This window comes from Budorcas taxicolor, chromosome 23, assembly GCF_023091745.1.
Source record: "Budorcas taxicolor isolate Tak-1 chromosome 23, Takin1.1, whole genome shotgun sequence".
NCBI classification, from domain to species: Eukaryota; Metazoa; Chordata; class Mammalia; order Artiodactyla; family Bovidae; genus Budorcas; species Budorcas taxicolor.
Window position 1 is genome coordinate 18349316 of NC_068932.1, and position 26245 is coordinate 18375560.

The 26245-nt window shown below is 49.2% G+C and overlaps 3 protein-coding genes and 1 non-coding gene across 13 annotated transcripts in view; 1 reads left to right on the plus strand and 3 right to left on the minus strand.

The window, feature by feature from the left end:
- Positions 1–611: 611 nt before the first annotated feature.
- Positions 612–7022, minus strand: EXOSC1 (exosome component 1). Its single transcript, XM_052660942.1, has 8 exons — positions 6911–7022; positions 6688–6803; positions 4147–4221; positions 2900–2988; positions 2095–2128; positions 1536–1586; positions 1320–1404; positions 612–994 (listed from the first exon to the last, which is right to left on the minus strand). The coding sequence occupies exons 1-8, from the start codon at positions 6939–6941 to the stop codon at positions 888–890; spliced, it is 588 nt and encodes a 195-aa protein (XP_052516902.1). The 5' UTR covers positions 6942–7022; the 3' UTR covers positions 612–887.
- Positions 7023–7161: 139 nt separating this feature from the next.
- On the plus strand, positions 7162–16908 carry ZDHHC16 (zinc finger DHHC-type palmitoyltransferase 16). 9 transcript variants are annotated; one of them, XR_008201438.1, is made up of 13 exons: positions 7162–7323; positions 8739–8852; positions 11135–11382; positions 11555–11749; positions 11902–11990; positions 12384–12412; positions 13032–13165; positions 13306–13353; positions 14185–14270; positions 14937–15060; positions 15248–15318; positions 16041–16630; positions 16798–16908. XR_008201438.1 is itself a non-coding variant. In XM_052661238.1 (12 exons), exons 3-12 carry the CDS (start codon positions 11140–11142, stop codon positions 16153–16155), a joined length of 1134 nt encoding a protein of 377 aa, XP_052517198.1. In that variant the 5' UTR covers positions 7162–7323; positions 8739–8852; positions 11135–11139; the 3' UTR covers positions 16156–16640. The 9 variants fall into 9 exon arrangements, 1 of the variants encoding a protein (XP_052517198.1); XR_008201441.1 differs by having other exon boundaries at positions 15248–15292; XR_008201440.1 differs by having other exon boundaries at positions 8763–8852.
- Positions 16659–26245, minus strand: part of MMS19 (MMS19 homolog, cytosolic iron-sulfur assembly component) — a 34140-nt gene continuing 24553 nt past the window's right edge. Inside the window, exons 12-31 of one of the 2 annotated variants that reach the window (XM_052661237.1) lie at positions 25561–25699; positions 25164–25318; positions 24842–24920; positions 24305–24430; positions 24030–24111; positions 23619–23716; positions 23346–23495; positions 21956–22111; positions 20822–20921; positions 20229–20331; positions 20012–20080; positions 19659–19785; positions 19088–19188; positions 18908–18964; positions 18575–18761; positions 18171–18253; positions 17877–18041; positions 17735–17794; positions 17332–17432; positions 16659–17251 (exon numbers count right to left, since the gene is read on the minus strand). In XM_052661237.1, the coding sequence (XP_052517197.1) occupies positions 17224–17251; positions 17332–17432; positions 17735–17794; positions 17877–18041; positions 18171–18253; positions 18575–18761; positions 18908–18964; positions 19088–19188; positions 19659–19785; positions 20012–20080; positions 20229–20331; positions 20822–20921; positions 21956–22111; positions 23346–23495; positions 23619–23716; positions 24030–24111; positions 24305–24430; positions 24842–24920; positions 25164–25318; positions 25561–25699 (2166 nt within the window). In that variant the 3' untranslated portion in view covers positions 16659–17223. Of the gene's footprint in view, positions 17252–17331; positions 17433–17734; positions 17795–17876; positions 18042–18170; positions 18254–18574; positions 18762–18907; positions 18965–19087; positions 19189–19658; positions 19786–20011; positions 20081–20228; positions 20332–20821; positions 20922–21955; positions 22112–23345; positions 23496–23618; positions 23720–24029; positions 24112–24304; positions 24431–24841; positions 24921–25163; positions 25319–25560; positions 25700–26245 lie in introns of both variants that reach the window. The other variant, XM_052661236.1, reaches the window with a different exon arrangement.
- Positions 22891–23007, minus strand: LOC128068110 (small nucleolar RNA SNORA28). Its single transcript, XR_008201458.1, has one exon. It is a non-coding gene; the product is annotated as a small nucleolar RNA SNORA28 (small nucleolar RNA).

Sequence of the window (26245 nt, forward strand, 5' to 3'; positions counted from 1 at the left end):
AGGCCTCTGAGAAGATCACTGGAATATGAGAAAGCCCATAATGCCGTCCTCTTCTAGTAGGAACAAGTGCATCTAGAAAATTCTTAAGCGCTCTGTGCTAGCCATCGGGTGAGACATGTATACATAATCTTCAATCCTGATAACCTCTGAAAGGGCTAGTGCCGTTTACAGAAGAGGAAGCACGCTGAAAACAGAAACGGGCCAGAAGGTACACTACTGAGTACTGGGACCCAGTATGAATGAACGGGCCAGAAGGTACACTACTGAGTACTGGGACCCTTATTCTAAAATTTAAGCATCTTGCTTTCCAAGTTAGCTGTTTATCTGATGTGCACAGTAATCCTAGGAAGACTTTTAGTACTTTAAGTCTAAAGTAGCCTGATGGGATGTTAGTTTCCTTAGCTTGTACTGAATCTTAGAACAAAAGTTGGTAATTTTGTGCTCAACCCATGCCTGACACATAGCAAGTACTCAAAAGTATGTAGCACGTAAAAAACACAAAGAGGTGGTTGGGCATTGTCTACAAAGACTCTGCTCCAGATGTCATGTCAGTTTAGATTCTTTACCCTACTTGAGACAACAGAAACTAAAATTCTTTTCATAAAAATGTTTTCTTTGTCATAGCAAAAGCACACATTTGCAACACTCAAAGAACAGGCTATAATCTACCATCATACAGGTTGTTTGCTGGTGCCTCCAAAAGAAATTACTCCAGAGAAAAAAACCCACTGAAAGGTTCACAAGAAAAATGTTCCACCTACAGGAAAGATTTTTCTAAAGGTGGCTGCTGACGAACCCCTGGTGTCTGAATAAAGACAATAGCCTCCTGATGTCACTCACACATGTACTCTTGGAAAACAGCTTCCCCTCTGCGTGGGGAAAGTGGCTTAGGTCTGCAGGAACTCAGGCTGCACTCGGGCCACCTTCCGGAATTCTTTGGTGTGGGTCTTCGGGCACTGCATCTCACACCAGCTGATGGGGACCATCTGGACACCTGCAAGGGGAAAGGTGGTGTAGGAGCTGGGACCCCAGATACTTGCTCGAGACATTTCTCTTTTCAGCTGGGTGTGAACTGATGTCACCAAGCTGCCTAGTGAACCTCTCACCTCATACAGAAAAAAGCCTTGTTTATTCCACTGATTTAAGGAGTGAGTGGCTCTTTTCCTTAGATTATATAAGGAGAATCATTCTAATCCCAGTAGTCAGTATCTACACTCACACTGCTTCTAAGATAATTAAAAAACGAGGGAAAACAGTGGACGAATCCCAACCTTAGCTCTCAGGAAAAGGTAAGCACATGGTAGCATGGACAAACTCACCTGATTCGCTGTGGGCCACCACCACTCCCAGCTCATTTTCGGCAGTGGTTAGCAGGTAGTTGGACTGCGCATCACCTAGGGAGATCTAGTCACATCACGTTGGTAAAGGAAAACAAAGACTTACAAGTCTTCCCTCTCATAGCTACCTGAGTGGTTTCTCTACTTCCATTTCTTCCTTTGACAAAGGACCACAAGTCTTCAGGGAATAAAGGATACCACTTTGGCCAAGACGATGTCCCCTGGGCGGAAACTCTTATAAATTTCAACCTGTAAAGAAAGAAGTGTTAAGTAAAAACTCCGATCAGGTCTATAATGAAACTATTAACCCCACTGGGTTGAGCTAATTTACTTCTAACCCCAGAGGGTAGAACCCCAATGGCAGATCTACCATTACTCAAGTAGATCAACAACTTCTATTGATTCTGCGGCATCATCACAAAAATGAAAGATCTGAACTCAGTAACCTGATCAGGAATCTGACTTAGACAAAAGGTACTATGGTTGCCCTGAAAGGGTCCAGAATAAGTCTGAGAGAACAGCCATGAATAAATACCTGGCTTCAAAGACAAAGCGTAAACTAGCTCCTCTCTGGTCAACAGAAGAAAAATCACACAAAGAGGAAAGGAATAGTGAGGTGAATTCCACACCTTCCAGTAAAGAACACCTTAAAATTCCTTGGACTCCACATTCCCACAGACTTTTGAAATTCACTGGAATAATCTCAAAGGACTGAGATTCCTAAAGCCATGAAGAAAAAAAAGAACCAACCAACAACCTTGTCTTTTTCAGTAGCTCGGATGTCTTCTTTGCTATAAAGAAAAGAAGTAACAGAAAGATTAATTATCTGTGAGAAAGAATTATCCGGCAGACTCCCAGCAGAGAAAGAGCTATAAGAGCAAAGAGAACAAGTCCTGATCAGGACCCTGCTGCCACCCAGAGGAGCAGGTGGAGAAATATTTCCCGTCCTAACCCCGAGGAGAAAATCACAGTTCCCATTCTTGGATCAAACAGAACAGGAGTATCAATACCTCCCACTAGAGGAAAGTGGATCCGATTTGGCAGAGGATAAGGAACTCTGCTGCCTTAGGAGAGCTTGAATGGCAGCATCACAGAACCACACAGAATCCTGAGGGTGGAAAGAGCCTCAGATGTTAAATTATCTAGCTCACAAGAACTGTCTGTCCCTTCTCAAAGAATCCATAGTGGGGAAAAAATACCACTTTACCCACTACCCTTTTTATTGTCTTATAATGCTTGGGTTATTTGAAATTAAACACAAGAAAAAAAGGTACTTCCTAAAATGCCTTCTACTTTGGTATGAATCATACCCACAATGCACCTCCAGCTTATTCAATTCTTTTTTGTTCTATTTAAAGTCCTATCTCATTAATGTCTTCCTTCTGTTTTAACTCACATACTATAATATTTTCTTTAGATACTACCTGGGGAGAATCAAAGCACAAAGAGGTAAGACAGGGCAGGAGTAGACTGTTAATTGTTCTTAAAAATTCCAGTCTCCCATCCTATCCTAATCTCATTCCAGGCGCTGAGGCGAATATGAAGACAAAAATACTCCTTACCGGATGGTTCCTCGAAAAGAGTTCTTAAGTGGCGTGGACCCCACATATAGGATGTGTACTTTGGCAAAGCGTGAATTGATGCTGGAGACCTGTGGAACAGAGGAAAGGGCAACATTATAGAGTATTAGCAGTTGTCAGCTGAAGGAGGCAGGAATCAACTAGGAAAGACTAGGATTTTAGTCCAAGCATCCCTACTAAGCATAGAATTTCAGATAAGTTAACTCGTATTTATCCCTGCATAAGTGATGTTCATAAAGTGGAGTAAGAGCCACTCTGGCCACCTAAAATAGAGTTACCGAGGGAATCAAATGAAATAATATGGCAGAGATTTTTAAAAATGTGCAAGTCTAACATAAATACACAAGGGAAGCATAGCAACTCTAACTAGACCTGTAGCAGATCTCACCAAGAGGCCTGTAGTGTGAATGGAACTTACGTCTCCATTTCAGCTGCTGGATAATATTTGGATCACTGTGCCTGTCCAGTTATTTTCAAAATAATGCATAGATTTTCTCTTTTTTCCCTTTTTTAAATTTGGCCACGCTGTGTGGCTTGCAGGATCTTAGTTCCCTGACCAGGGACTGAACATACACCTTTGGCACTGAAAGTGCAGAGTCCTAACCACTGGACTGCCAAGGAATTTCCCATATAGATTTTCTGTTGGAGAAATTATTTATAGAGGAAAACTAAGAGCTACAAGTCAACTGGCAGAGGGTGGGGATGGGCAGGAAATACGGATGTCTTATAGTTACTAATTGGTACAGCACTAATTTGCACTTGCCCTCAAAGACTTTATAAAAATCTTTGATTTCTCTGCAGAAAAAGTTTCTCTTTAGATGTTCAAAAATACACCTCCTTATGACTTTCTGGTACTCCTGTTTCCCAGACAGAAATAAAAAATTACATACTGAGGAAACCAGCTCTGTGAAAGGACTACATAAGCTTGAACTTGACCACACTGATCATTATCCTAGAAATCTCTAGACCGAGCACAGTCCAGTAAAACTTTCTGTGATGATAGAAAAATTCTGTTGACCAACATGGCAACCACCATTCACCTGTGGCTACTGACTACTTGAAATGGAGCTAGCAGAACTGAGGAAATAAATGTTAAATTTGTTTAATTTTATTGAAATTTAAATGACCTTATGTGACTATTGGTTACCATATTGGACAGTGCAGTTCTATAATGATCATGATTTCAACACTGGACGGTATCCTAAGCAGGGAGGTTAGGACCAACTTACCTTGCAGGTTACAATAGCTCCTACATCTGGCAGTAATTGGGACTCTGTTTCTCTCATCACAGATATGACAGGAAGCTACAGAGAGAAAAATAAAACATGAATATCCTGGCTAAGCCTTGGATAAAGGTATTTGTGGCTTGACAGTAAAATGGGATACCTTGGGCCACAGTAGACGTCACATGGGCAGGTGGACGACAGATTCATTTGTAGCCCAGAGCAGAAAGCCTTAGAAATTTTAGGATACAGGAGGGCCAAGGGGCCACAGAAAGAAAGGTGCAAGAAGATATAATCTTACCACTTCAGATGAGTTTTGAGTTTTTTTATGATTTTCTTAAGAGTTTTTCCACATACAACTACATTGCCTGTAATCATGGATAATTTGACTCTTTCCTCCAAAGTTATATCTTTCTTTTGGTTTGTCATTTTATTGGACAGGCTAGAATTTTCAGATAAATGTTATATAACAGTGGCCATACTTGTTTACTTCTATTTAACACTTGTCGAGTTTCCTCTTTGAGCATGGTACTGGCTGTTGGTGTAGGAAAGATATTTTTGAGCCTGATCTTTTCTTAACCTTTCCCTTGTTCAATATGCTTCAGCTCTCCTGGTCTTTTTTCAGTTTCACCAGTTCACTAAATTTTTTCCCATCTCAGGATCTCTTTCCAACCTGCTCTTTCTGCTCACTCACTCAACTCTTATTTATCCTTTAGATTCAGACTAAATATCACTTCTGACTACGCTGGATTTACCTATTACATGTTCTCATGGTACTCTGTAATATTCTTTCAGAGCAGCCATCATATGTAAGTATACATTCATTTGAGCATTTATTTGCTTACAGTTTGTATCTGTACCCCTTGACAGCAGAGACCACATATATTTGGCTCATTATCACATCCCACAGCTATAAAATGAACAAACTTTCAAATCCTAGGGAAATTCCCAAAATTGATCAAATACAAAAGTCTCTCATTTTATAGGTAAGAACCTATAAAGGGAGTGTAAGTTTCTTACCTAAGGCAGAATTAAGGTTTAGTCAATACTGAATCCTCTTTCTACTATGCTCCCAGTCTCTAGGGCTTTCCTGGTGGCTCAGCTGATAAAGAATAATCTGCCTGCAATGTCAGAGACCTGGGTTCGATCCCTGGGTTGGAAAGATCCCCTGGAGAAGGGAATGGCTACCCGCTCCAGTATTCTGGCCTGGAGAATTCCACGGACTGTATAGAGATTTGGGCTTCCCTCATAGCTCAGTCAGTAAAGAATCTGCCTGTAATGCAGGAGACCTGGGTTCAATTCCTGCGTTGGGAAGATCCCCTGGAGAAGGAAATGGCAATCCACTCCAGTATTCTTGTCTGGAAAATCCCATGGACAGAGGAGCCTGGTGGGCTACAGTCCATGAGGTCACAAGTGTCGGACACGAGTTAGCAACTAAACCCATGCCCCCCACCACTTCCAGTCTTTAAGCTGCTCCTCCAAGAACTGCTTATCTGATCCCAAGCTAATCATGGATCAGCCTCTGGAACCAGGGAGAATAATATTATTCATACATTCAGTAAACATCTACTGAGCATTTACCTTGCACTACGTGCATAGTAGTGGAAGGGTCTAATGGGGAACTTATAACTGAGTGTTAAACTGCATGCTGAACTAAGTGCTTAGAAAGGGACTAACAGCTCTTGGGACCTCCCTGGTGGTCCCATGGTTAAGACTCTGACCTTTCACTGCAGGGAGGATGGGTTCCTTCCAAGATCCTGCATGCTGCCTGGCAAAACAAACAGGCAAACTGACCCCAACAGTTCTTTGTGAGTGTTAAAACAAACAAAAAACAAAACTCCCTTTTTTGACTAGTGGTGTCTATAGGGCTTCTCTGAGAAAGTGATACTAGTGAGGTTATCTAAAGGGTGGTGGCGGTTTAGTCGCTCAGTCGTGTCCGACTCTTGCGACCCCATGAACTGTAACCCGCCAGGTTCCTCTGTCCATGGGATTTTCCAGGCAAGAATACTGAAATGTGTTGCCATTCCCTTCTCCTGGGTCTTTCCGACCCAGGGATCGAGCCCGCGTCTCCTGCAATGGTGGTGGATTCTCTTCCGCTGAGTAAGTAGGATTTAATCGGGCTAAGGAAGAGAGGAGCGTGTTCCAGACAGACGGCGTGTGTACAAAGACTCTGTGGTCCACTGGCGATATTGAAAAAGACAGTAGGACTTCTGCAAAGAGTGAGGCGCGGGTAGCGGAGCGAGATGAAGCCGGAGAAGCAGGCGACATTCGGCCAGGATTCAGCTCACAGCACGGCTGAGCTCGCCTCCGTTCTTTCCCCAGCTTGCTTCCCGGAGGGTTAGCAACGCAGCCAAGCCAGACAACACAACTAATTTGTGATGGCTAAGTGTCCAGCAGCGGGGATCCCAGCTGTCAGAAACTTAGAGACTAACTCCTTCTCCTGAACCAGGCACTAAAGACGCGCTCGTAGGACCCTGCCTAAAGACAGTGAAATCAAAGGCAGCGTAAGACAAAGAGACAGAGGAGAAGGGAAGCTGCCCCATTTACCGCGCCGTTCTCGCTGGTCTTTGTCAAGCAGCCAGCAAGCGACGAAAAGATGTAGCCGTGCCGGGTGTAGGTGCCGCTGCCCGGGCTGCCCTCCTCCAAGTTACACAGACGTTCGCCTGCGGAAAAAACGCTGCATCAGCCACGGGTCCGCTGAAGCTGTTGGTCGTCTGGCCTTCTTGCCCCTGTCCCTGCCCAAGATTTGCTCTAGATACCGCTGACTTACCGGGGACGCAGTACCTCACGGGTGGCGCCATGACTGCCACTGTTCCAAATCCCGAGGAAAATGAGGCCGACCTCTCATTGGTCAATATCCAGGTGCAGTTACGCAGTAAGAAACGCGCTAATTGGTGTGCTCTATCTGTAATCTCCGGAAGCGCTTCCGGAAGACGTAAACTCCATTTCCCAGGTTGCATCGGGACGAATTCGGGGGCGGGGCTTCGGAACTCTTGCGCTTGCGCCTGTGGACAAGGATGGGCGGGCGGTGGGTCCGGATCTGCAGGCTGGACCTGTGGGCGGTGGGCCATGGTTGGTTGGATTGAGCAGGGCCGGTGGACGCCGAGCTGGAGGGGGTGGCAGTGAGCGGCGGCGGAGGCTGCGGAGTTCGACTTGGCTGATTGAGGAATCGGCCGGCGGCAGGTAAGAGCGAAGCTGCGGCCTTTTCTGCCCAGTCCTGTCGCTTTTTATAGGGTCGGGCCCTGTTCCCGGGCCTTGTGAGCCCGAGTTCCTGCTCTGCACGGCCGTGCCCTCGAACCGGACGGAACACACCCTCCGGGCAGCCCTGAGGCGTGGAGCTGGAAGGTCAGCCCAGCCAACTCGCCCATTTCACAGATTTGGAAATTCATCCCCAGGGATAGGATTAGAATTGTACAGTATCTCTAAGATAGTTCAAGATAGAGACCGAACGGGTACTCAAGTTAGTTTTTACTTTCAGTCTATCATTCTTTGACCATGCCAGCCTTGTTGAGAAATAAAACGTTTCCTCAGTTTCTGTAACTGCAGTCTCCAATCTTGCGGAAGCGTGCTAGTCTGGAAGGAAAGTCTGCATGAATTAGTGTTGCTTTTACTGATGATTGACACTTGCTGCTTCAGACAGTAAACACCCTGAAAACAGCATCTTTGTTCAAATGAGTTATGTCGACTTTGTTTCCTCTGCCCTTTGGTGTCTTTGGAATCTATGTGTGTCCTCCCACCCCTAATAGCCCCCATGTCCAGTTTCCCCTTGGGAAAGAGTTGGTGACTGAGAGCCTTGGGGAGAGGAGAGTGCTGTGACCTACACTCCCCTCTGAACTGGTGGCACGTGTCACTATGTTGGTAGGACTGAGGGATCAGAGTGTTCAAGGCTTGAGTTGGGGGTGATGCTGCTGCTGCTGCTAAGTTGGTTCAGTCGTGTCTGACTCTGCGACCCCATAGACAGCAGCCTAGCAGGCTCCCGCGTCCCTGGGATTCTCCAGGCAAGAACACTGGAGTGGGTTGCCACTTCCTTCTCCCATGCAGGAAAGTGAAAAGTGAAAGTAAAGTCGCTCAGTCTGTCTGACTCTTAGCTACCCCATGTACTGCAGCCTACCAGGCTCCTCCGCCCATGGGATTTTCCAGGCAAGAGTACTGGAGTGGGGTGCCATTGCCTTCTCTGTTTGGAGTGATAGGGAAACTCTTATTTCCTGCCCTGTTCACTTCCATCACCACCCTTCACCCCCAACACACAGTTTTTTGAGTTCTGCTTTATCTCAGTTTCCTGAGATGAAAACATATGTTCACTTGTGGTCCCATGGACTACATATTTCTTTCCTGGCATTCCCATACCCCCCTAAACCTCATTAAGTAAAATAAGGGAAGGGGGCCTTGGTCTCAGACTTCTTTTACATAATCTGGTCTTAAGCTCTGTACCTACAAGCTTTCAGCTTACATGTTTGTGTTGATTACTGGTTGGATAGTTTTCTAGAATGATTTCTAACTCTGAAGTGCAATGATTCCACCAGTGGTTTTCATTTCTGTCTTTATTGATCATGAAGAATGTAGCAGTTTACACTTATTTTGTGTTATCACATTGGCAGGAGTGTCCTTGCTGTTATTTGTAGGACAGATGGACATCTGACCAGCCTTTCCACTTTGGCATCCCTCCAGTTCGTTCATTCAACAAGTATTTATTGAGTACATCCATGATCCAGGTATTGTGCTAAGCACTTTATAAACATTTCTTTTGTATCTTACCAACTGTATATGTAGTCATAAAGTGGGTAGAGCAGAAAGGTGCCTTAGTATTTAATCCGACTCTCTTATTAATGGGAACACAAGAAAACTGAGTCCCAACAGAATTTGGTGCTTTGCCCAAGGTCACAGATCTACTTCAGGGCAGAACTGAATCCTAAGTAGTCAAGTTATGGGGCAGGTAAGAGTTGGTAAGTCTGGTCTTTGAGGCATTTCCTGTAGAGTTCAGTAATTCCAGAAGTAGCTGAGACAATCTAAAAAGTTGAGAATCAGAAAATGAAGGTTTTTTTTCTTTTAAACAGGAGAGATGGCATATAATTTTTGTTTATTACAGATGAGGCACACATCTTATTTGCATGCTGTTGCTGTTAGGACAGGGGAGCCTGGTGGACTGCTGTCTATGGGGTCGCACAGAGTTGGACACGACTGAAGCGACTTAGCAGCAGCAGCTGTTAGGACAGGGGAGCCTGGTGGACTGCCGTCTATGGGGTCGCACAGAGTCGGACACGACTGAGCGACTTAGCAGCAGCAGCAGCAGCAGCAGCAGCAGCTGCTAAAAATATTTTGGTAAATAGGAACTCTCCATTAGCTGTAGTAAGGGAGTGAACGATGGTGTGGATAACCTAAGTCACTTGGATTTGTTTTGGGGTAAAATGTTTCGTTCCACTGTTACATTAGATTGTGGCTGTACACTATTTGAAGATTCATGCTTCAAGCCAAATCATTATTCCACACAATAGGAGTCCAAGTCGAAGGAGGTAGGAAGTTTGAGCTTTTCCTTTTCCTCTTTTCTGCACTGTCCCTTTGTTCTCTTAGCTGCTCGGAGATGATGGAAATGGCCAACTTACTTTATCCTGCTACAGAAGTAGGGCCCTACTGAATTGTCTGTCTTCTCCTTGCTGGTTTTATCTGCTGGCTTTGTTTTTGCCTTAAGTCGTCAGAGGGCTTATGGAAGGAGGTAATTAAGTTTTCTTTGCAAGGCCTCTTGTGGGGATATCAGGGTAGTAAGGAGAGTACCTTGCTCCAGTTACTGAAATGACACCATCCCTACAGTGGAGCAGCTTCCTCCAGTTTCTGCTGGGCTTTGAGCTGCCTGTTAAATAAGTCATTGGAGTTGCAGAGGACAAAGTAGCCATAGGGGAAAATCAGATAATTTCCTCTCTGATAAGACCTTTTGTCTGCAGAATTGATGAGAATATCATCAAAATAATCCGTATGGTCTGTTCTGGGCATTGCCTGGGTAGCTGACCTCCCGTGGCTGTTAGCTGAGGTAAAAATCACATGGAGGAGGTTAAGGCACTTTCAGAGGAGCCATGCACAGCACTAAAGAGCTGGACAGGCTGGTTGGGACACCTGGGGCCAGGGCAGCAGCTGCAGAGAAAGCTCTCAAGTGTCCAGCTAGAACAGAGCAAGGGAAACTCATTACGCAGAGGGCGGGTCCTGTGGTCTTCCGCCGTCCTCCATACCGCCATGTCTCCTGCTTGGTGGTGGTCTGCTCAGGACCCGAGTTGTTTTGCTCATGCTTGGAGTGGGACTGGGACTAGAATTGGAGACAGAGCATCTTATGTCATGCAAGGGGGAGGTGAGCTGTCCCCACAGGAGACAGGGATTCTCATGCCCCCAGGCTGGTAATGGCAGTAGAACAGATAAGTGTCTTTTGCCTGGATAGCACCAGGGAAGATCTAGGTGCAGGATTCGCATGGTGTGAACTCACTCCCTCACTACTGTTCCTGGTGAAGACAGTTGTTAGGAGGTAGGGGCTTCCCTTGTGGCTCAGACAGTAAAGAATCCGCTTGCAATGCAGGAGACCTGGGTTCAATCCCTGGATTGGGAAGATCCCTTGGAGGAGAGCATGGCGACCACTCCAGTATTCTTGCCTGGAGAATCCCCATGGACATAGGAGCTTGGCGGGTTACCATCCATGGGGTCGCAAAGAGTCAGACACAGCTGAGCAGCTAAGCACAGCTCAGGGCAGGCAGGAGACCCCGGACACCTCTGCTACAGTGGCCAGGCCCACAGGACCACGTGGATAGCTTTGTGCACATTGGTTGGGCTCTTCCAATGGTCTGTCCACGTAGACAGTTCCAGAGACCCTGCTTGAGCTTGGAGCTGCCTCCCTGTTTCCCAGCTGGTGACTGGCCCAGCAGGCCTCAGCCTTAGGTCTCTGCCTCCAAGCCGCCCACTGGTGGGGCAGAGAGGGACAGGATCCAGGCTGGCCCCTCACGGTGTTGTGCTTTCCTAGGAGCCATGCGGGGCCAGTGGAGCCTGCTGCTGGGCCCTGCCCGCCTCTGCCTGCGCCTGCTTCTGCTCCTGGGCTACAGGCGCCGCCGCCCACCTCTGCTCCGCGGCCTGGTGCAGCGCTGGCGCTACGGCAAGGTCTGCCTGCGCTCCCTGCTCTACAACTCCTTCGGGGGCAGTGACACCGCCGTGGACGCTGCCTTTGAGCCCATCTACTGGCTGGTGGACAACGTGATCCGCTGGTGTGGGGTGGTGAGTGATGCCCGGGGGCAAGAAAAGGGTTGTTTGGGGAGCGCATGTGTCTGGCGAACCTACCCTGGGTCAGGACCCACACTGGCCTCCTACCCTCGGGAAGCTCCTGAGTCTGCTCTGGGCATTGCCGAGCTCTCTCACGGCATCTTCCTGACCTCCCCGGTGTTGGCAGGTGTTCGTGGTGCTGGTGATTGTGCTGACCAGCTCCATCGTGGCCATCGCCTACCTGTGTGTCCTGCCCCTCATCCTCCAAACCTACTCCGTGCCCCGGCTCTGCTGGCATTTCTTCTATAGTCACTGGAATCTGATTCTCATCGTCTTCCATTACTACCAGGCTATCACCACCCCACCTGGATACCCACCCCAGGTGGGTACCCCCCTCCAGGGGCATGGGGGTGGAAGAGAACTGCAGGCCCCAGGAGCCAATCCCAGGAATGGGGAAGGAGAGTGCCTTGGTGTTTTTGAGGTGCGAAACCGGTGCTGCCGCAGTCGTCACGTTGCTTTTCTCCCTCTGCACAGGGCAGGAATGATATGACAACAGTCTCCATCTGTAAGAAGTGCATTAACCCCAAGCCAGCCCGAACGCACCACTGCAGCATCTGCAATAGGTAGGTCTCCGGGAACCCCAGCCCTGGCCCTTTTGCTGTAGCCCCAGGGTAAAACCTAGACCTGGCATTTGCCTGGACATTCACAGGGTACCCTGTCATGTGCCAGGCCATGTGTCCTGAGGACATGGGCCCCAGGATGGTCCTGCGAGTTATGTGTTATCACCGCTTGGGGAAAGTGAGGTTCAGAGAGAGGGGTCAGGGTAGGCAAGAGACCCAAGTTACCTTGTCCAGTGTCGTGTAGCCGGTGAAGCAGGGTTTGAAGCAAGGCCTGGCTGTCCTCAAAGTCTGTGCCCTTTCCACCTCAGCAGGATGCTGGTCCTTGTAGGAAAGGATTGGCACTGACATCTCAAGAACCTTGGCCACCGTAACAGAGCCTGTGTCCCTCCCTCACAGGTGTGTGCTGAAGATGGATCATCACTGCCGTATCCTTTTGCTATCTCCTCTGCCTGAAACCTCCTCCTTTAGCTCCAGAGCACTGCACAGGTTTAAGGGCCACAGACCCAAGGCTTCTAGCTTCACCCTGCAGAGAGCGCTGGGCTCAGAAGTTAGTAGAAGAGCAAGTTGTGGGGACCAGCCATCTCCTGGGAATAACAGGAGGCTTATGTGCTGTCTGGGACAGATCTTCTGGGAGCAAGGCCTCTCTCCCTAACAGCTCTCTCTTTTGTAGACTTTCATGCTAACATCTATCGGATGGAAAGAGAGGTCTTGTTCAGAGGGTTTGTCCAGTGGGGGTCCAGATAGAACCATCAGTCCCTTTCTGCTGTCCCACACAGATGTCTGGTAAACCCGTTTGTCTGACTATTGGCAGACTCATTTTACTGAAGGATTTCAGCTTTCATGATCTCCTGGTGGGACTCGTGAGGGCTTTGAAAAGCTTTAACCCTTTCGCCTCAACTTCAGGGAAGTCCCATATTTTCCTGCCTTTGGTGATGGAATCCTTGGGCTTGGATGATATTGTGAGGAACCACAGATAAACCAGAGAAACCAGGACATCCCCTGAAGTTGTGTGTTTGGTCTTGTCCTTAATCCTTTCCCCACCAGCCTGGCTAAACAACTGTGTGGGCCACTATAACCATCGGTACTTCTTCTCTTTCTGCTTTTTCATGACTCTGGGCTGTGTCTACTGCAGCTATGGAAGCTGGGACCTTTTCCGGGAGGCTTATGCTGCCATCGAGGTGAGCCCATAGTTAGGAAAAAGGACAGCTCAGTAGAGAGCACTCCGGGGTGTGGAATTTGTCCCGAAGAAGGGGCTGGTAGCACCCCCCCTCTCCTAGAGGCTTGAGAGTATAACCAGCACTGTTTTCCATCCCCTTAGAAAATGAAACAGCTCGACAAGAACAAACTACAGGCGGTTGCCAACCAGGTGGGCTCTCCCCACCCCACTGCCTCCTCCTGCTCAGGCCAGGGGTATAGAGTTGCTGAGGCAACTGGGGCCCACCTGTTAGTCGAGTTGTAGAGACTGGGCTGAGGCCAGTCGAGACTGGATCAGGGGTGTTCTGGGGGCTGCCTGCCACAAGTAGGCCAAGTGGCCTGGGGACCAGCTGGGAGTCCCTGGTATGTGAGTTTTTGGCTCTCTACCCCATTTCACCTTCTTTGGGCTGAGCAAGGGCTCTGCCTTGGTGATGGCCTGAGCAGTGAGGAGTCCATGTCGGTCTGTGTGATGGGGTTCCAGGGGACAGAGGCCGGGCCAGGCCAGTCTGGCGATCCTTTGCTCCTGGTCTGTCTGCATCTGCATCAGGATCCCCGGGCCTCTTAGGACTCCTTGCTCTGAGCAGACTGTCGGCTTGAGCTTGTGCCTCTGCTGCCGTTTTGGTCCCTAGTGGGGCTCCCCGTTCTCTCCCTCCGTTCTATTCTGGGTGTGATCTGGTCCCCTCTCTAGGGGATTACAGCCACACAGTTCCAACTGGGAAGTGGAGTGGCTTCCCCTGGAGCCCCGTTTGTGTTGTCACAGCTAAAGGCCCAGGGTTGGTCCCTCCTGTGCTTTACCATCCTGTCCAGACCCGCTCTGCCCAGTGTATGTCCACACGACGATGCCACCGGCTTGGTCCACCCATCTGGCTGCTGCCCTGACTCCTCTGTGGCTTAACCCCCTCACTTCTCCCCCTGGGCCTGGATCACTTCCCTGCCTGGAGGTGCTGGGTTCTGGTGGAGACCAGCAGAGTCAATGAGCCAGACTGCTGTTTTCTTTTTCTAGACTTACCATCAGACCCCACCACCCACCTTCTCCTTCCGAGAAAGAGTGACTCACAAGAGTCTTGTCTACCTCTGGTTCCTGTGCAGGTATCTTAACTCTCATTTTTGACAGTTTAAGGGGGGAGGGCCAGCTTCAGAAAGCCTTTTACAGAGCCCACACAGGCAGGAACCCCTCCCTGTATGAACTGTTGCTGTTCTTAGTCTCACTTAGGTTGGCCAAGAGTAGAGCTTAATTTTCTCCAGCATTCTGGGGGAGGGAACACAGAGGACTTGGCACTGAGGGTTTGGTATGTGCCAAGGGAAGTTCAACTCCTTTTAAGAGCAGATGCATTTTGTAGAGGAGGAAAATTGCAGATGTGAGGGGGTGAGGTGATCTGTTCCATGATACGCAAGTAGAGACGGTAGAGCTGGAATCTGATGTGCCATTTTACTTTGATCCTTGGTGCTTTCACTCCCCTTTCTTGTCTCCCAAGCACGGGTATTTTAGGAAATATATAACATTTTCATTAGTAATAGACTTATTTCCCTATTCTTCTTGCCTCATGATTTATTCTTAGCCCATATAGATGCTTTTTCATGGATGCTGTTTTTATCAGTAGATGCAGTGAAGTAAAAGTTCATTTAGGACCCCTCAGCTGGGAGAGAAGGCAGAAGTCCCTCACCAGTCACTGTTGCTCAGTGCAATTTCAGACCTACTCATGGCCTCTAACCCTCTCCGTGCTGCCCCCCAATCTTTTGCCCTTCTCTTCTCAGTTCTGTGGCACTGGCCCTGGGTGCCCTGACTGCATGGCACGCCGTGCTCATCAGTCGAGGTGAGACGAGCATCGAAAGGCACATCAACAGGAAGGAGCGTCAGCGGCTGCAGGCCAAGGGCAGAGTGAGTAGGGCTGGGACTGGGGTGCTGGGCGAGTGGGAAAACCAAACCTGCTGCTGTGACGAGCTGGTTTTTCCCCCATGGTCAGGGCCAACTAGGGCAGGCCTGAAGCCCAGAACTTGCCTAGCCAATTTAGGCTCAAAATTGGTTTAAGGAAAAGGGTTCCTAGAAACGTTTTTCTTTGCTTTAGGTTTTTAGGAATCATTACAACTATGGCTGCTTGGACAACTGGAAGGTATTCCTGGGTGTGGACACAGGAAGGTAAAGTAAAACCTGTAGCTCAGCGCCGCCCATTGCACCTTCTGTGCTGGGAAGAACATCCTACACCTGTGTTGCCCAAGACATGGGCCACTAGTCACACATGGCTTCTGAGTGCTCGAAACGTGGCTCATGTATTAGTGGATTGAATTTTAATTTGATTTTCACCCATTTCATTAGGCACATGTGGCTAATGGCTACTATATTTGTACAGCAGCAGATGACTACAGTAGAATCCTGAAAGCTGTTCTCAGGAAGGGACCTCTAGCTAGGGTCTGTTGGCCACCGGTGACCTCCCATTTGTATGGCAGTGTTGGATTTCAAGCAGACAACTTGTGGGACTGAAGTTATTTGTGACAGAGGTCCTAAGACAATAAATGAAGCTAGTTCCCTCAGCCCAAGCGACAAAGATAAATCATTTTCTAGATTGCAACTACTGAGGCAGTAATAAGTAGGTGACCATTAAGCACCTGCCCTCCTCCCTTTTCTATCCTCATCATTGCTGCCTGTCACTATGCTCACAGTGCCCATTATAGCTCAAAACCTCTAAAGGCCTTCAAGGCACCAGAGGGTGTATTTCTTGGACTAAATTGGAACTTATGTTACTTTTGTGATGAATGCCAAGGTAGCTTCAGACTGCCTTGAGCTATCTTTGCTGCGGCCTGAGGATCAGGGAGGAAGACTGGGAACGCCTGGATCTCAGGAGTATTTGTCTTCTCTTACAGGCACTGGCTTACTCGGGTGTTGTTACCTTCCAGTCACTTGCCCCATGGGAACGGAATAAGCTGGGATCCCCCGCCCTGGGTGACTGCTCACTCAGCCTCTGTGATGGCAGTGTGAGCGTGTAAGCTGGAGTGTGTCAGCCACAACTTGAACACCACCCTGCTTCCTGCGTTGCCTCAAGGGCCTCCAAGGATAGCTTCTTGGGATCCTTGAGCCAAAAGAGCCAGTGGGCCTGCCCCCAAGGTACCATGCAGGGACAACTCAAGGACTGATCTCCTGGCTGCTGCAGAAGCAAGGCACGACGTGGAGAAATCCTAGGACTGATGTCTCTTTACTCAGGCAAACAGAAGTTCCAGCCCCAGACTGGAGATCAGGCAGCTAGCAACCTTGCCAGGTTGACCCCGACCTCCGCCAGGTTGACCCCGACCTCCTCCAGGTTACAGCACTGGGGTTGGCCACCACCTCTTCCACTTGCCGTCAACAGCTGAATGGTAGAGATGAGATTCTGGCTTCTCAACAGGGCAAAGATACCAGGCCTGCTGCTGAGGTCACTGCCACTTCTCATGTGCTGCTGAAGGGAGCAAAAATAAAGGTATTTGATTTTGTAAGGACTGTAGCTTTTCACTCTTTGCCTTTCCTGTGGGATGGGGAAGGGGGAATCGGGGTCAGGGCCTAGTGAGCAGATGTTCTGGTCCTGCCACCCGTGCCTCACTTGGAGGGGCTGGATGTCCTCAACAATTCCTATCATTTCTCTTCTAGGTCAAGCAGTGATGCTTCTGAGGCATAAGTGGAAGAGGGGAATAACTGACAGCCCCGTTACCAAAAAAATCTTTATTCTCCAGCAGGTACACACACACATCCCACCCTCCCTGGTCCTCAGGGCCACACACATCTGCATTCACCCTCAGCAGCATAGCTCCTTTTTTCTGACATATAAATGGAAGAGCCCCAAGACCAAGGATCATTCTTCAAACACAAGTAGTCTCACACGCAGTTACTCCCCAAATCCATTAGAAATCAGGATTCCTGTATTTCTTGTATAGCCATGCGGCAGAGGCCTGGCATTTGTGTTGTGTCTGTGGGAAAGGCAGTCACGGGCCAGCGGTCTCCCTGCCTGGGCAAGGCGGCTCGATGGTTAGTAACTTCAGGTTAGGCTGTCAGTCAGTGTAGGCCAGGGATGGGGGCTCAGCTGCCAGGGCTCCCCAGCAGAAACCTGGAGGCAAAAAGAAAGTTGACAGCACTGGCGGTGAGGCTCACTTCAGTCCTGTCTCTCCCCGTGACCTAGAAACTCACCATTCTCCCCTGGCTGACACTGCTTCCTTGCGCACCAGCCTCTTCTTATCATCCAGGGGTTTGGCTAAGGCCCGGATCACCTGTGGTTTGTATGGCAGCAGCTGTGGAGTTAGAGGACTTCATCTTAGCCTTGTTTAACGAAGGTAACCAAAAAAGTTGCTCTGACTCTAAGTCTAATATTCTTCCTATTCTTGTACTGACTCCAGACAGTCAGTACAGCCTGCTGTGTGGCAGGCTGGCCATTCTATTTTCAGGGACTCAGGAAATCCTTGCCTATCTGTACTATATAGTGCATACCTCAGTAGCACAGCTGGGTGGCCAGTCCTGTCTGCTTAAGGCAGAAAGGGGCCCTTGGCTCTTCTAGGAAGTTTCCGGGCCAGAGAGGGACACCTGTGGTACTCACCACGGGGGTGGGCAGGCGAGTGAGAGCGTGCATGCACTGCAGTGCAGCGATCCGGACCGCCTAGAACACAACCATAAGGAGGTGAGGGGAAGCCCACGAAGGGGAGACGTACAGACCGAAGAGTAGTCCAGGCTCAACGCACCATGGAAGGGCTGGCACTGAGGGTCAGGAACTTGGTGACGAGGGTGTCGACGTGGAGACTCATGACCTGGGGCGCTTCCAGTAGAAGAGGCTGAAGGCAGCTGAGGGTTGAGAGCTGCACCACCGAGTCAGGGCAGGACAGGGCCTCCAGCAGCAGGGAGAGCAGCTAAGGGGTCACAGGAAAGGGCGGGGTGACCACATCTTTGATAAGCCTGCTTCTCCTCCCCTTTCCAGACCCAGCATGGGGAGGACAATGGCTTCGTCCCTGTTCAGAGGCTGTGACGGCAAGGCTTACCGTGGGCAGCTCTGGCAAGAGCACAGGCTTTGGTAGCCTGTTAAGTACATGAGACAGACCCTTCAGGTAGTTTGGCTTCACATCTGCAAAAAATGGAAAAGCTTAGGGGAAAACTGGGGCTCAGAGCTTGGGATTTCAATTCCAATCTCTGGTGAAGCTGGGACATCAGCCTACAGAGATTTTTATTTTTTCTTTAAAAAGAAAAAAAAACAAAAAGCCCCTCAGGCTCAGAATAGGCAAGGTATACCCATCAAAGGAAAAGAGTGGGTCAAGAATCTAGATGTTCTGCCCTCCGATAGAGGCCTACTATGCTCTAAAGAAGCACTCAGGTCCTAAATTCTGACTGTGGCCTGAACAAAGGAGAGGTCTATATATTTGAGGGCCTTCCTCTAACCTCTCCTCACCTTGCGGAGCAGCATGGAAGCCCCGGACCAAAGCGGGCACGTTATCCGTGAAGAACCGCTGGCGGAACATGATCCGCACTTCAGCATGGCCAGCACGAGTTAGCACGTCAGTGCAGTCGGACATGAGCAGAGAGAAGCCATCAGCTGCTGCCGGGCCTAGTTCTGGATCACTCAGGAGGCCCATGAGCTGGAGGAAAGAGAGCTTTTGAGGTACATCAGTGGGGAAGGATCTTAAATACTAAGAAGAGGACAGCAGTCATTTTGGGGAGGAAGGGGATCAAGAGCGAAGTTGCTGTTTAGATTCTAGGTTCTGCTTGTTCAGCAAAGACTTACCCGCTCTGTAAGGCAGGAACTGAGAGGATGGTATCTAAGCACTAAGGCCTTTGTGACCTGTCACCAGAGAAAGAAAAGTCAGGGCAAGATGCCCAAACCCTGAGAAGCACGCAGGGTTCAATGGAGAGATTTTATTTAACCAGATTAACTGCTCTAACGAACTGCATTCCGACTCCTTACCCAGAGAAGCAGTGTGAAGGCCTGACTACGACAGGGCCCAGAGCTCAGCCCAGCCTCCACTTTGTCCACAGCCAGCTGCAGAAATTCATCCAGCTCTTGCCCTAAAAAGGAGGTAGGAAATGCGGACGCATATGTGTCTGTTTTGACAACAAAGGCTGTAAATCCTTTAAATGCAGAAGCCGTTAGAAAAGAACCCATGTCATTTTAGCTGTGGACTTGGCCCACTTAGCTCTAGGACACCATCATGAGCCTGGGATTCTCATAATGTTGGGGTGCTGGCATAGAAAAGTCCACGTCTAATAAAAAGTCTTTTTTTCGAAAAGAGCTGTCCACTTCTAATAAAGAATTAGCCCTGATAGCCCCCTGCAGGGAACAGGAGGGACGGAACCAGACAGAGCACTCTGGTTGAAACCCTCATCTTCTATAAAGCTTTGCCCAGCTCTGGTCTTGACTCCTGTCCCAAGGGCTGTCCCATGGAAAGCCTGATTATATTAGCAAACTCCTTTTAAAAAGAGAATGAGTGACTACTAAACTTCAAGACTGCATCAGAAGTTGATTCTCCCTCCAGTACCTGCAGGGTGCTTGTTTAGGAGTCCTGCGAAGCACTTGGCGGCTGCAGTAGAGGAGAAGGGGCAGCTCTGGCAGCAGCTCAGCTCTAAAAGCTCCTGCATGAGTCGGTTCAGCTGTGGGATTTCCACCTGTGGAAAACCTGGTCGTGTCATGGACCCACAGAACACTTGAACTCTAAGCGACAACCAGGAGAGAGTGGCAGCAGGGGCCAGGGTGAAGGAGAAGTGAATTCTCCAGTGGGAAAAACAGAAAATCAGCTTAGCTGCGACAAATTTCAGCCCAGAAGTCACCTGGGCTCCAGCTCCCCTGGTCAGGATTAAACTGGGGTATTCCCCAAAGGTTGTGGTCACTTACGTTTCGAGGCAGGGAGCAGACAAAGGCCATAAGCAGTGCGACCAGTCGTCTCTGCCCTGAGGAGCCATCCTGTAAGGAAGAAGAGTCCTATCAAGCCTGTCCCACCAGCAAGAGACTTGTGACCCTGATGACACCCATCCCAGATTTGCCAGAAAGATATGAAGGGCAGATGTCCCAAGACTGTTCCCCGTCTGGGTCTGATCCATCGGACCCTCACCTGGAATGGCTGGAATCTGCCAGAGAAGCTGTTTTCAGGCAGGAAGGAGATGTTGCCGTCCAAGAAGAGGGGCACGATGAGGGCGACACTCTGGGCGGCTAAGCTAGGGGGTACACCTAGTGTCACCAAGGAGCCAGGGTTCTACAGCAGCCCTGGGGTTCCCGGGACTCACTGAGTCCAGGGACCAGAGCATGCTCGCTCACACCTTCAACAAACACTAACTCAGCACGTACTATATGCCAGGAACCATTCCTGTCCTAGGCCTTGGTGCTACAGCAGTGACCCAGCCAGATCAAATCCCTGTTCCCTTGGAGCTTATAATCTAGCAAGAGGACTCTGTATATGTCAAAAATGCTTCACAGGTGACTCCTATCTGTAGCTAAGAGCCATCGGTCCATGGCTCCCCAGAACCTCATCCCCAGTCCATGGTGCTAAAAGAGCCCTTCTTTCTTTGCCAGTAAGACTTACAAAACAAATAACCGGCTTCACATTTACATCTGGGTGAGAGGACAGCTCAGAAGGAAATCATCTGCTACTTCTTCCCAAGAATGCTAGCCTCCCCGGGATCAAGTCGCATGCACGATTACACTCACTCAGGGCTCAAGTGGGTGGTGGCAGTGGCAATGACCGACGCCATAGTGGCCAAGACCTCATCCTCCAACAGGACTTTTTTCAGAACTGAGTGCTCCTTCTCTGCCAAATCAGAACACACACAAGCACAGGCCATGACTGTGGCTCACACGGTTAGGTCCTGTCCCCCTCGTGACTCTGGGCCTTGGCTCTCGTTACAGCAGGAGCAGTTTGTAACCTGTCCTCTAGCAGAGCTGTAGCCCTGGGAACCAGCAAGGCACCAGAAGCAGGAATGTCTGATGCGGGCCACAGGGGGTTCCCGAGGATTGCCTCTGACTAGACAACAGTGGGAAACAAGGCTAGCTAATAGGAATATTCTTAACATCAGAACTGTTAGTCTTTTCAAAAACTTAAAGGTAATGTGGATTTATCTTTGTGGCTCCTTTTACACAGCAGCTACCATACACACATATGTTACTGTTGCTAAACATTACGAATTAACTTATTTAATCTTATTTACCAACTACCCTGTGATATATAGGTATTACTCTCCAGCTCCTTTGCCCAGAGCTTAGAAAGGCTAGATATCTTCACCTAAGTTACCAGCTGGTGGCTTCCCTGGTGGCTCATACGGTAAAGACTCCACCTGCAACGTGGAAGACCTGGGTTCTATCCCTGGGTTGGGAAGATCCCCTGGGGAAGGGCATGGCAACCCACTCCAGTATTCTTGCCTAGAGAATTCCCATGGACAGAGGAGCCTGACAGGCTACAGTCCGTGGGGTCGCAAAGAGTCGGGCATGACTGAGTGACTAAGCACGTAAGTGAGCAAGTGGTAGAGTTGACCATGAGACCCAACCAGGTCTGCTAAACTCCAGAGCCTAATTCTAACTAATCTAATTACACAGCAATTGAAGGGGAGGGGGGGAAAGTGTGCATCCTTTTGAGTGTTGCTAACACTAGTAGATTTTGGTTCTTTCCAGAGGTCAGCTTGGCACCTTTTGATTAAAGTGAAATCTCATTATGTGGACACAGAATTCGAAAGACACCTCTGCTGGTTCAAGATGCAATACCAGTGAAACCCTGCAGGTGGCAGTGCTGTTCACCACTAGTGCACAGGCTGGGGTGAAAGGAGGGAGGGGTGAGAAGGGGAAAGTTACCTGGTGTGGAAGCCTGCACAGCCAAGGCAAGCAGGCAGGGGACAGCTGTCTGATGGAAGTACCAGCAGCTCTCGGGGTCTTGCTGGCATTTTTCTGCCACCTGCTGGAGGCTCTGACAGACAGCAATAACTTCACTGGTTCCTGGACTCACACTCCCTGTGTGGTGAGAAAGTTTTCTGTAAGGTTTTCTTAAAAGCACTCCCAGGCCTGTCAGATATGGGATATAGGAAGAATAATCAAAGATAAGTATCTTATTAATATAAAGAGCCAAGTCATTTTATCCAGGAACGGAGAACTGCCCTGCCAGCTCTGCAACAGAAGCACTGATACACAGCGTGGGGGTGAGGGGAGCTACCCTCTTGTACAGTCAGAGATACATGTGTCAGTTATAATCCTCCTTGAAGCGGTTCTTCCATATCTGCAGTTCTGCATCTGTGGACTCAACCAACTGCGATCATGCTGTACTATAGTTTTTCCCAGTGAAAAGAAATCTGTGTGTGCTGTACAAACTTGCTTTAAGGGTCAAACACACATCCTCCTTTAGTTTTCATAACAACCCCCTCAGCAGTATCATTTCCCCCATTTTATAGAGGAGGATGTGAAAGCTCAATAAACTAGCAGTGGTTTTCCCAGGGTCACACACCCAGGCAGTGCTCTGAATCCAGCGTTCTTTCTATTCTGTATCAGGGGCTGGAACATCCTCTGCTGATTGGATCACCTGCAGAGGACGGGGCAGTACAGAGTGGGGAGCTTGGGGAATTAGCGAGGGCCCATGGTGGGCATGCACAGGTTCCTAACAGCCACAGCTGCTGTCGCTTGTGAGGAGCAGTGCTCCTCACACTCCAGGGTGTGTACAACTCACCGGGAGATCCTGCTAAAACGCAGATTCTGACCAGTGGGGCCTGAGATTGTGCATTTTTTTTTTCAGCTGGAACGCTGTTTAAGTCTACATAATGCCTTGTCGCACAGAGAATACTGGAATAGGTTAGACTTTCTTTCTATAGCAAGCTCAAATTGTGTCAGACAATTTTATCTGCTACAGAGTGCTGCTTGCATGAGATTCTGCTTTTCTAATGAGCTCCCAGATCATGCCCATGCTCCTGGTTGATGAACTCTATTCTGAGTAGCATAGCCTTACAGTGGTGCTTTTCAATGGATTCCACACTGAAATTATTGAGGCATTCTTAATAATCGTTGCCCAAATCCCATCCCTCCTTAGAGACTGAATCAGTTGGACTGCATGAGGCCCAGGCTGGCAGCATTTTTTCAAGTTTCTATGTGACTCTTGCTAGAGCCATCACTGGAACCACTGTTTTAGACACATCAACTCCAAAGCTGACTGCAGCTCCCCCTCCAGCCCAGCTCCTCAGTGACTGTTTCCTGTAGTCACCTCTGTTCATCTGGCACAGATGCTGCAGCAGAAGAGGCAGCGTCTCCTTGACGATGCTGGGATGTGTGGATACAGCTGATAAGGCTTGCAGACAGCGTGGATGTCGGGAGCACCTGGTGGGCCCATCCCCTCTAGCCAAATCTGACTCCTCTGAAAAGCAACCCAGGAGATCAGGTTTCACTGTGTGATGGCAAGCATCCAGGAAGCCCCCCCACCCCCGCCCCACCAACTTCCCTGGGAAGGAGCAAGCCACAGAAGGTCAGAGACACGTACCTGAACACAGATCCTCAGCAAGCTTGGGCACTAGGTGGCTGCTGAAGGCCACGGGGTAGAGAGTGGCCAGGCTTCCTGATGCCTCCAGTGCTGCCACCCTGCTGGGGCACAGGGCAGGTGAGCATTAGCTGAGCTGGCTCCATGGCTCTCTTGCCTAGGCCTCCCATTCGGCAGATTCAGGAGTGTGGGCTTCTGAGACCACCTTTCTAAAAAAGCAGGATTCGAGTACCTATACCACTAAGTTGGACAGGGCTTCTTAATGCCCCCCAAAAGAGAACATTCCCACAACAATTGCTCCAACCAGTTAGCAGTCAGAGCCAAGCACAGACTCCATGTCCTCTGGGAAAGCCAAGGGTCAGGAGCACAGCGGCCTGGAATAGCTGGCTCTATCTTGCTGTCTTATATTCTCACCAACTCTGGGAATCCTCCTCCAGGAAGCTCAGTCTGTACAGGTGACCCACTGCTAGCTCCAAATCCCCAGAAGACAGGAGATCTGTAATAGAAGAAGACATAAACCTCATCTTTCTTCCCCAGCCGCCACCACCATCCTTCCCAAAGTCCTATTAGAAATCCCAAATCATACAGAATTGTGAGAACCAGGGAATAAAGACTGCTCTTTATTTAAGACAGAAAACCACAGGAAAGGGACCAAAAGCTCCCATCTTTTCTCTTTCCTTTAAGTGTACCTGGGTGAGCACCCAACACTGTGAGTGTGCGAATGCCAACAAGCTGAAGCTGGGTGTTGGGGTCTGCCAGGGCCATGAACATCAGTGAGCACAGCTGGTCCTTGAAGCCACTCAGAGGTCTTTCATCTGGGGAGAAATAAGAGTCCAGGTTAGAGGGAAACCTCATTCAGCACTGATACAAAGATAACTTGGGGCAGATGTGTTTTTTTTTTGGCTGTGCAACATGGAACATGGGATCTTACTTCCCCAACCAGGCATCAAACCAATGCCCCCTGCAGAGGAAGCATGGAATCCTAACCACTGGACCAGGGAACTGCTGGGACAGATTTAAAGAATTTAATCCATTGGATATCCAGGAAGTACACTAGGAAAAAAAATGAACAGGGCTCATTTCTTAAGTGTTCTCTTGTGCTACAACTTGAGAACAACAGGTCGGCTGTTCTAGGCTCCTTCTCTATAGCACTCCCGGCCTGCCCTCGTTTACAGGGCTGCAGTGCTCAGCACCCCCAGGACAGCACATCTAGAAGGCAGCCTCACCCTTGTCTTCATAGCTCCATTTCTGCTGCAGCTTCAGGAAACCCAGGATCATTTCAAGGATTGTCCTCCGCTGATTGCTCTGTAACGTTTTAAGGGGTTATGGGGGTCAAAGACTACCTTTTAATGGATTTCAGTCTTGCTACTATGGAAGTGGGGAGAATTATCGTTGTACCTAAGAGTGTGAGGAAAAGAGTGAACAAGGGAACCAGCAGCAGCTAATGGGAGCAAAACCCAAGATCTATATCTAGGCCCAAGCGCAACATAGCTTTCTCTATGAGAGCCCAGGGTCCCATCACTTCCTAAAGAGATTCTGCCTCCTTACCTGGCTGTGCCTGTGGAACTGTTCCAGCAGCAGAGGCAGCACGTCGCTGGTGATGTGGTCGCAGGCCCGGGCAGATGCACCTGCAGCCGCCTGCAGCAGTTTGGCGCTAGGCCACACCAGTTTCATGTCCGGTTCACACAGATGGTGCCTGCAGTCTAGAAAGGTAGCCCATCACAGACCTGGGGAGTAGGCTGAATGCTGCCCGGTTCCCCTGCAGGTCACAGAAGCTGGAGGCTCAGCCCCAGGACTAGCAGTTATCACTTAAATTTCTTTCAATTCAAAGCAGGGCTCCAGAATGCAAATCACTGAACTTGGGGGCACTCGTGAAAGGTCACTGGCCTTAAGGAATTTCCCTCTGTTGTGTGCACTCCCCTTTCTAGCTGCCATGCCCCATTACCCTGTAGAATGTTGCTAAGGAAGGAGTCAAGGAGGTCCTCAGCATCGGCCCTCAGCACAGAGCGAGACAAACACGCAGTCAGGGAGTTGAGGGCCGCCAGGCCCTCGGCCTCTACCCGCTCACTTGCCGTCTGGAACACCTGTCAGGGAGGGATCCCATGGCTACTGAGGTGAGCCTGCACCAGGTGAGACCCTACCCACCTGCTGCCTATTTCCTTTTGGGGAGAGGGTGGTGAGAACCTTTAGGGCACAACAATGGAAATTAACCCCTCACATGAATTTCATCTCAATTGATGTATTCTCACTAGGTCCTTAGTCCCACTAGGATATTGATACACATAGTTCTTTTTTTTCCTTTTCAATTCTGATTATGCTGCACAGCATGTGGGTGATGTTTCCCGACGAGGGACTGAACCCATGCACCCTGCACTGAGAGCATGGAGTCCTAATCACTGGATCGCCAGGGACGTCCCCACGTACTTTTTGAGAAACTGAATACCGACCTTGAGTGGTGGTTGTTGGGATCCCTTTCCCCAAGTCTCTTCCTCTCCCCCTCTACTCAGAGTGACCTATGCCCTTTACCAAGGAAAGACAGGAAGTGGGCACTATGGGAGACTGATCACGTCATCAGGAAGCAGCTGGCCCTACCCATTTCATTCAACTGAAGTATGCCCCTTGGCTCTCCT

Excerpts from the sequence above, each read along its gene's own strand:
- EXOSC1 (XM_052660942.1), bottom strand. The coding sequence starts at position 6,941 with ATGGCGCCACCCGTGAGGTACTGCGTCCCCG. Across the intron at positions 4,222-6,687 it reads AGACCAGCGAGAACGGCGCG|CTTCCTGTCATATCTGTGAT; the intron begins GTAAATGGGGCA and ends TTCTCTCTGTAG. Across the intron at positions 2,129-2,899 it reads TCTTTTCGAGGAACCATCCG|CAAAGAAGACATCCGAGCTA; the intron begins GTAAGGAGTATT and ends TTTTCTTTATAG.
- ZDHHC16 (XM_052661238.1), top strand. The coding sequence starts at position 11,140 with ATGCGGGGCCAGTGGAGCCTGCTGCTGGGCCCTGCCCGCCTCTGCCTG. Across the intron at positions 13,354-14,184 it reads TACAGGCGGTTGCCAACCAG|ACTTACCATCAGACCCCACC; the intron begins GTGGGCTCTCCC and ends TTCTTTTTCTAG. Across the intron at positions 14,271-14,936 it reads TACCTCTGGTTCCTGTGCAG|TTCTGTGGCACTGGCCCTGG; the intron begins GTATCTTAACTC and ends TTCTCTTCTCAG.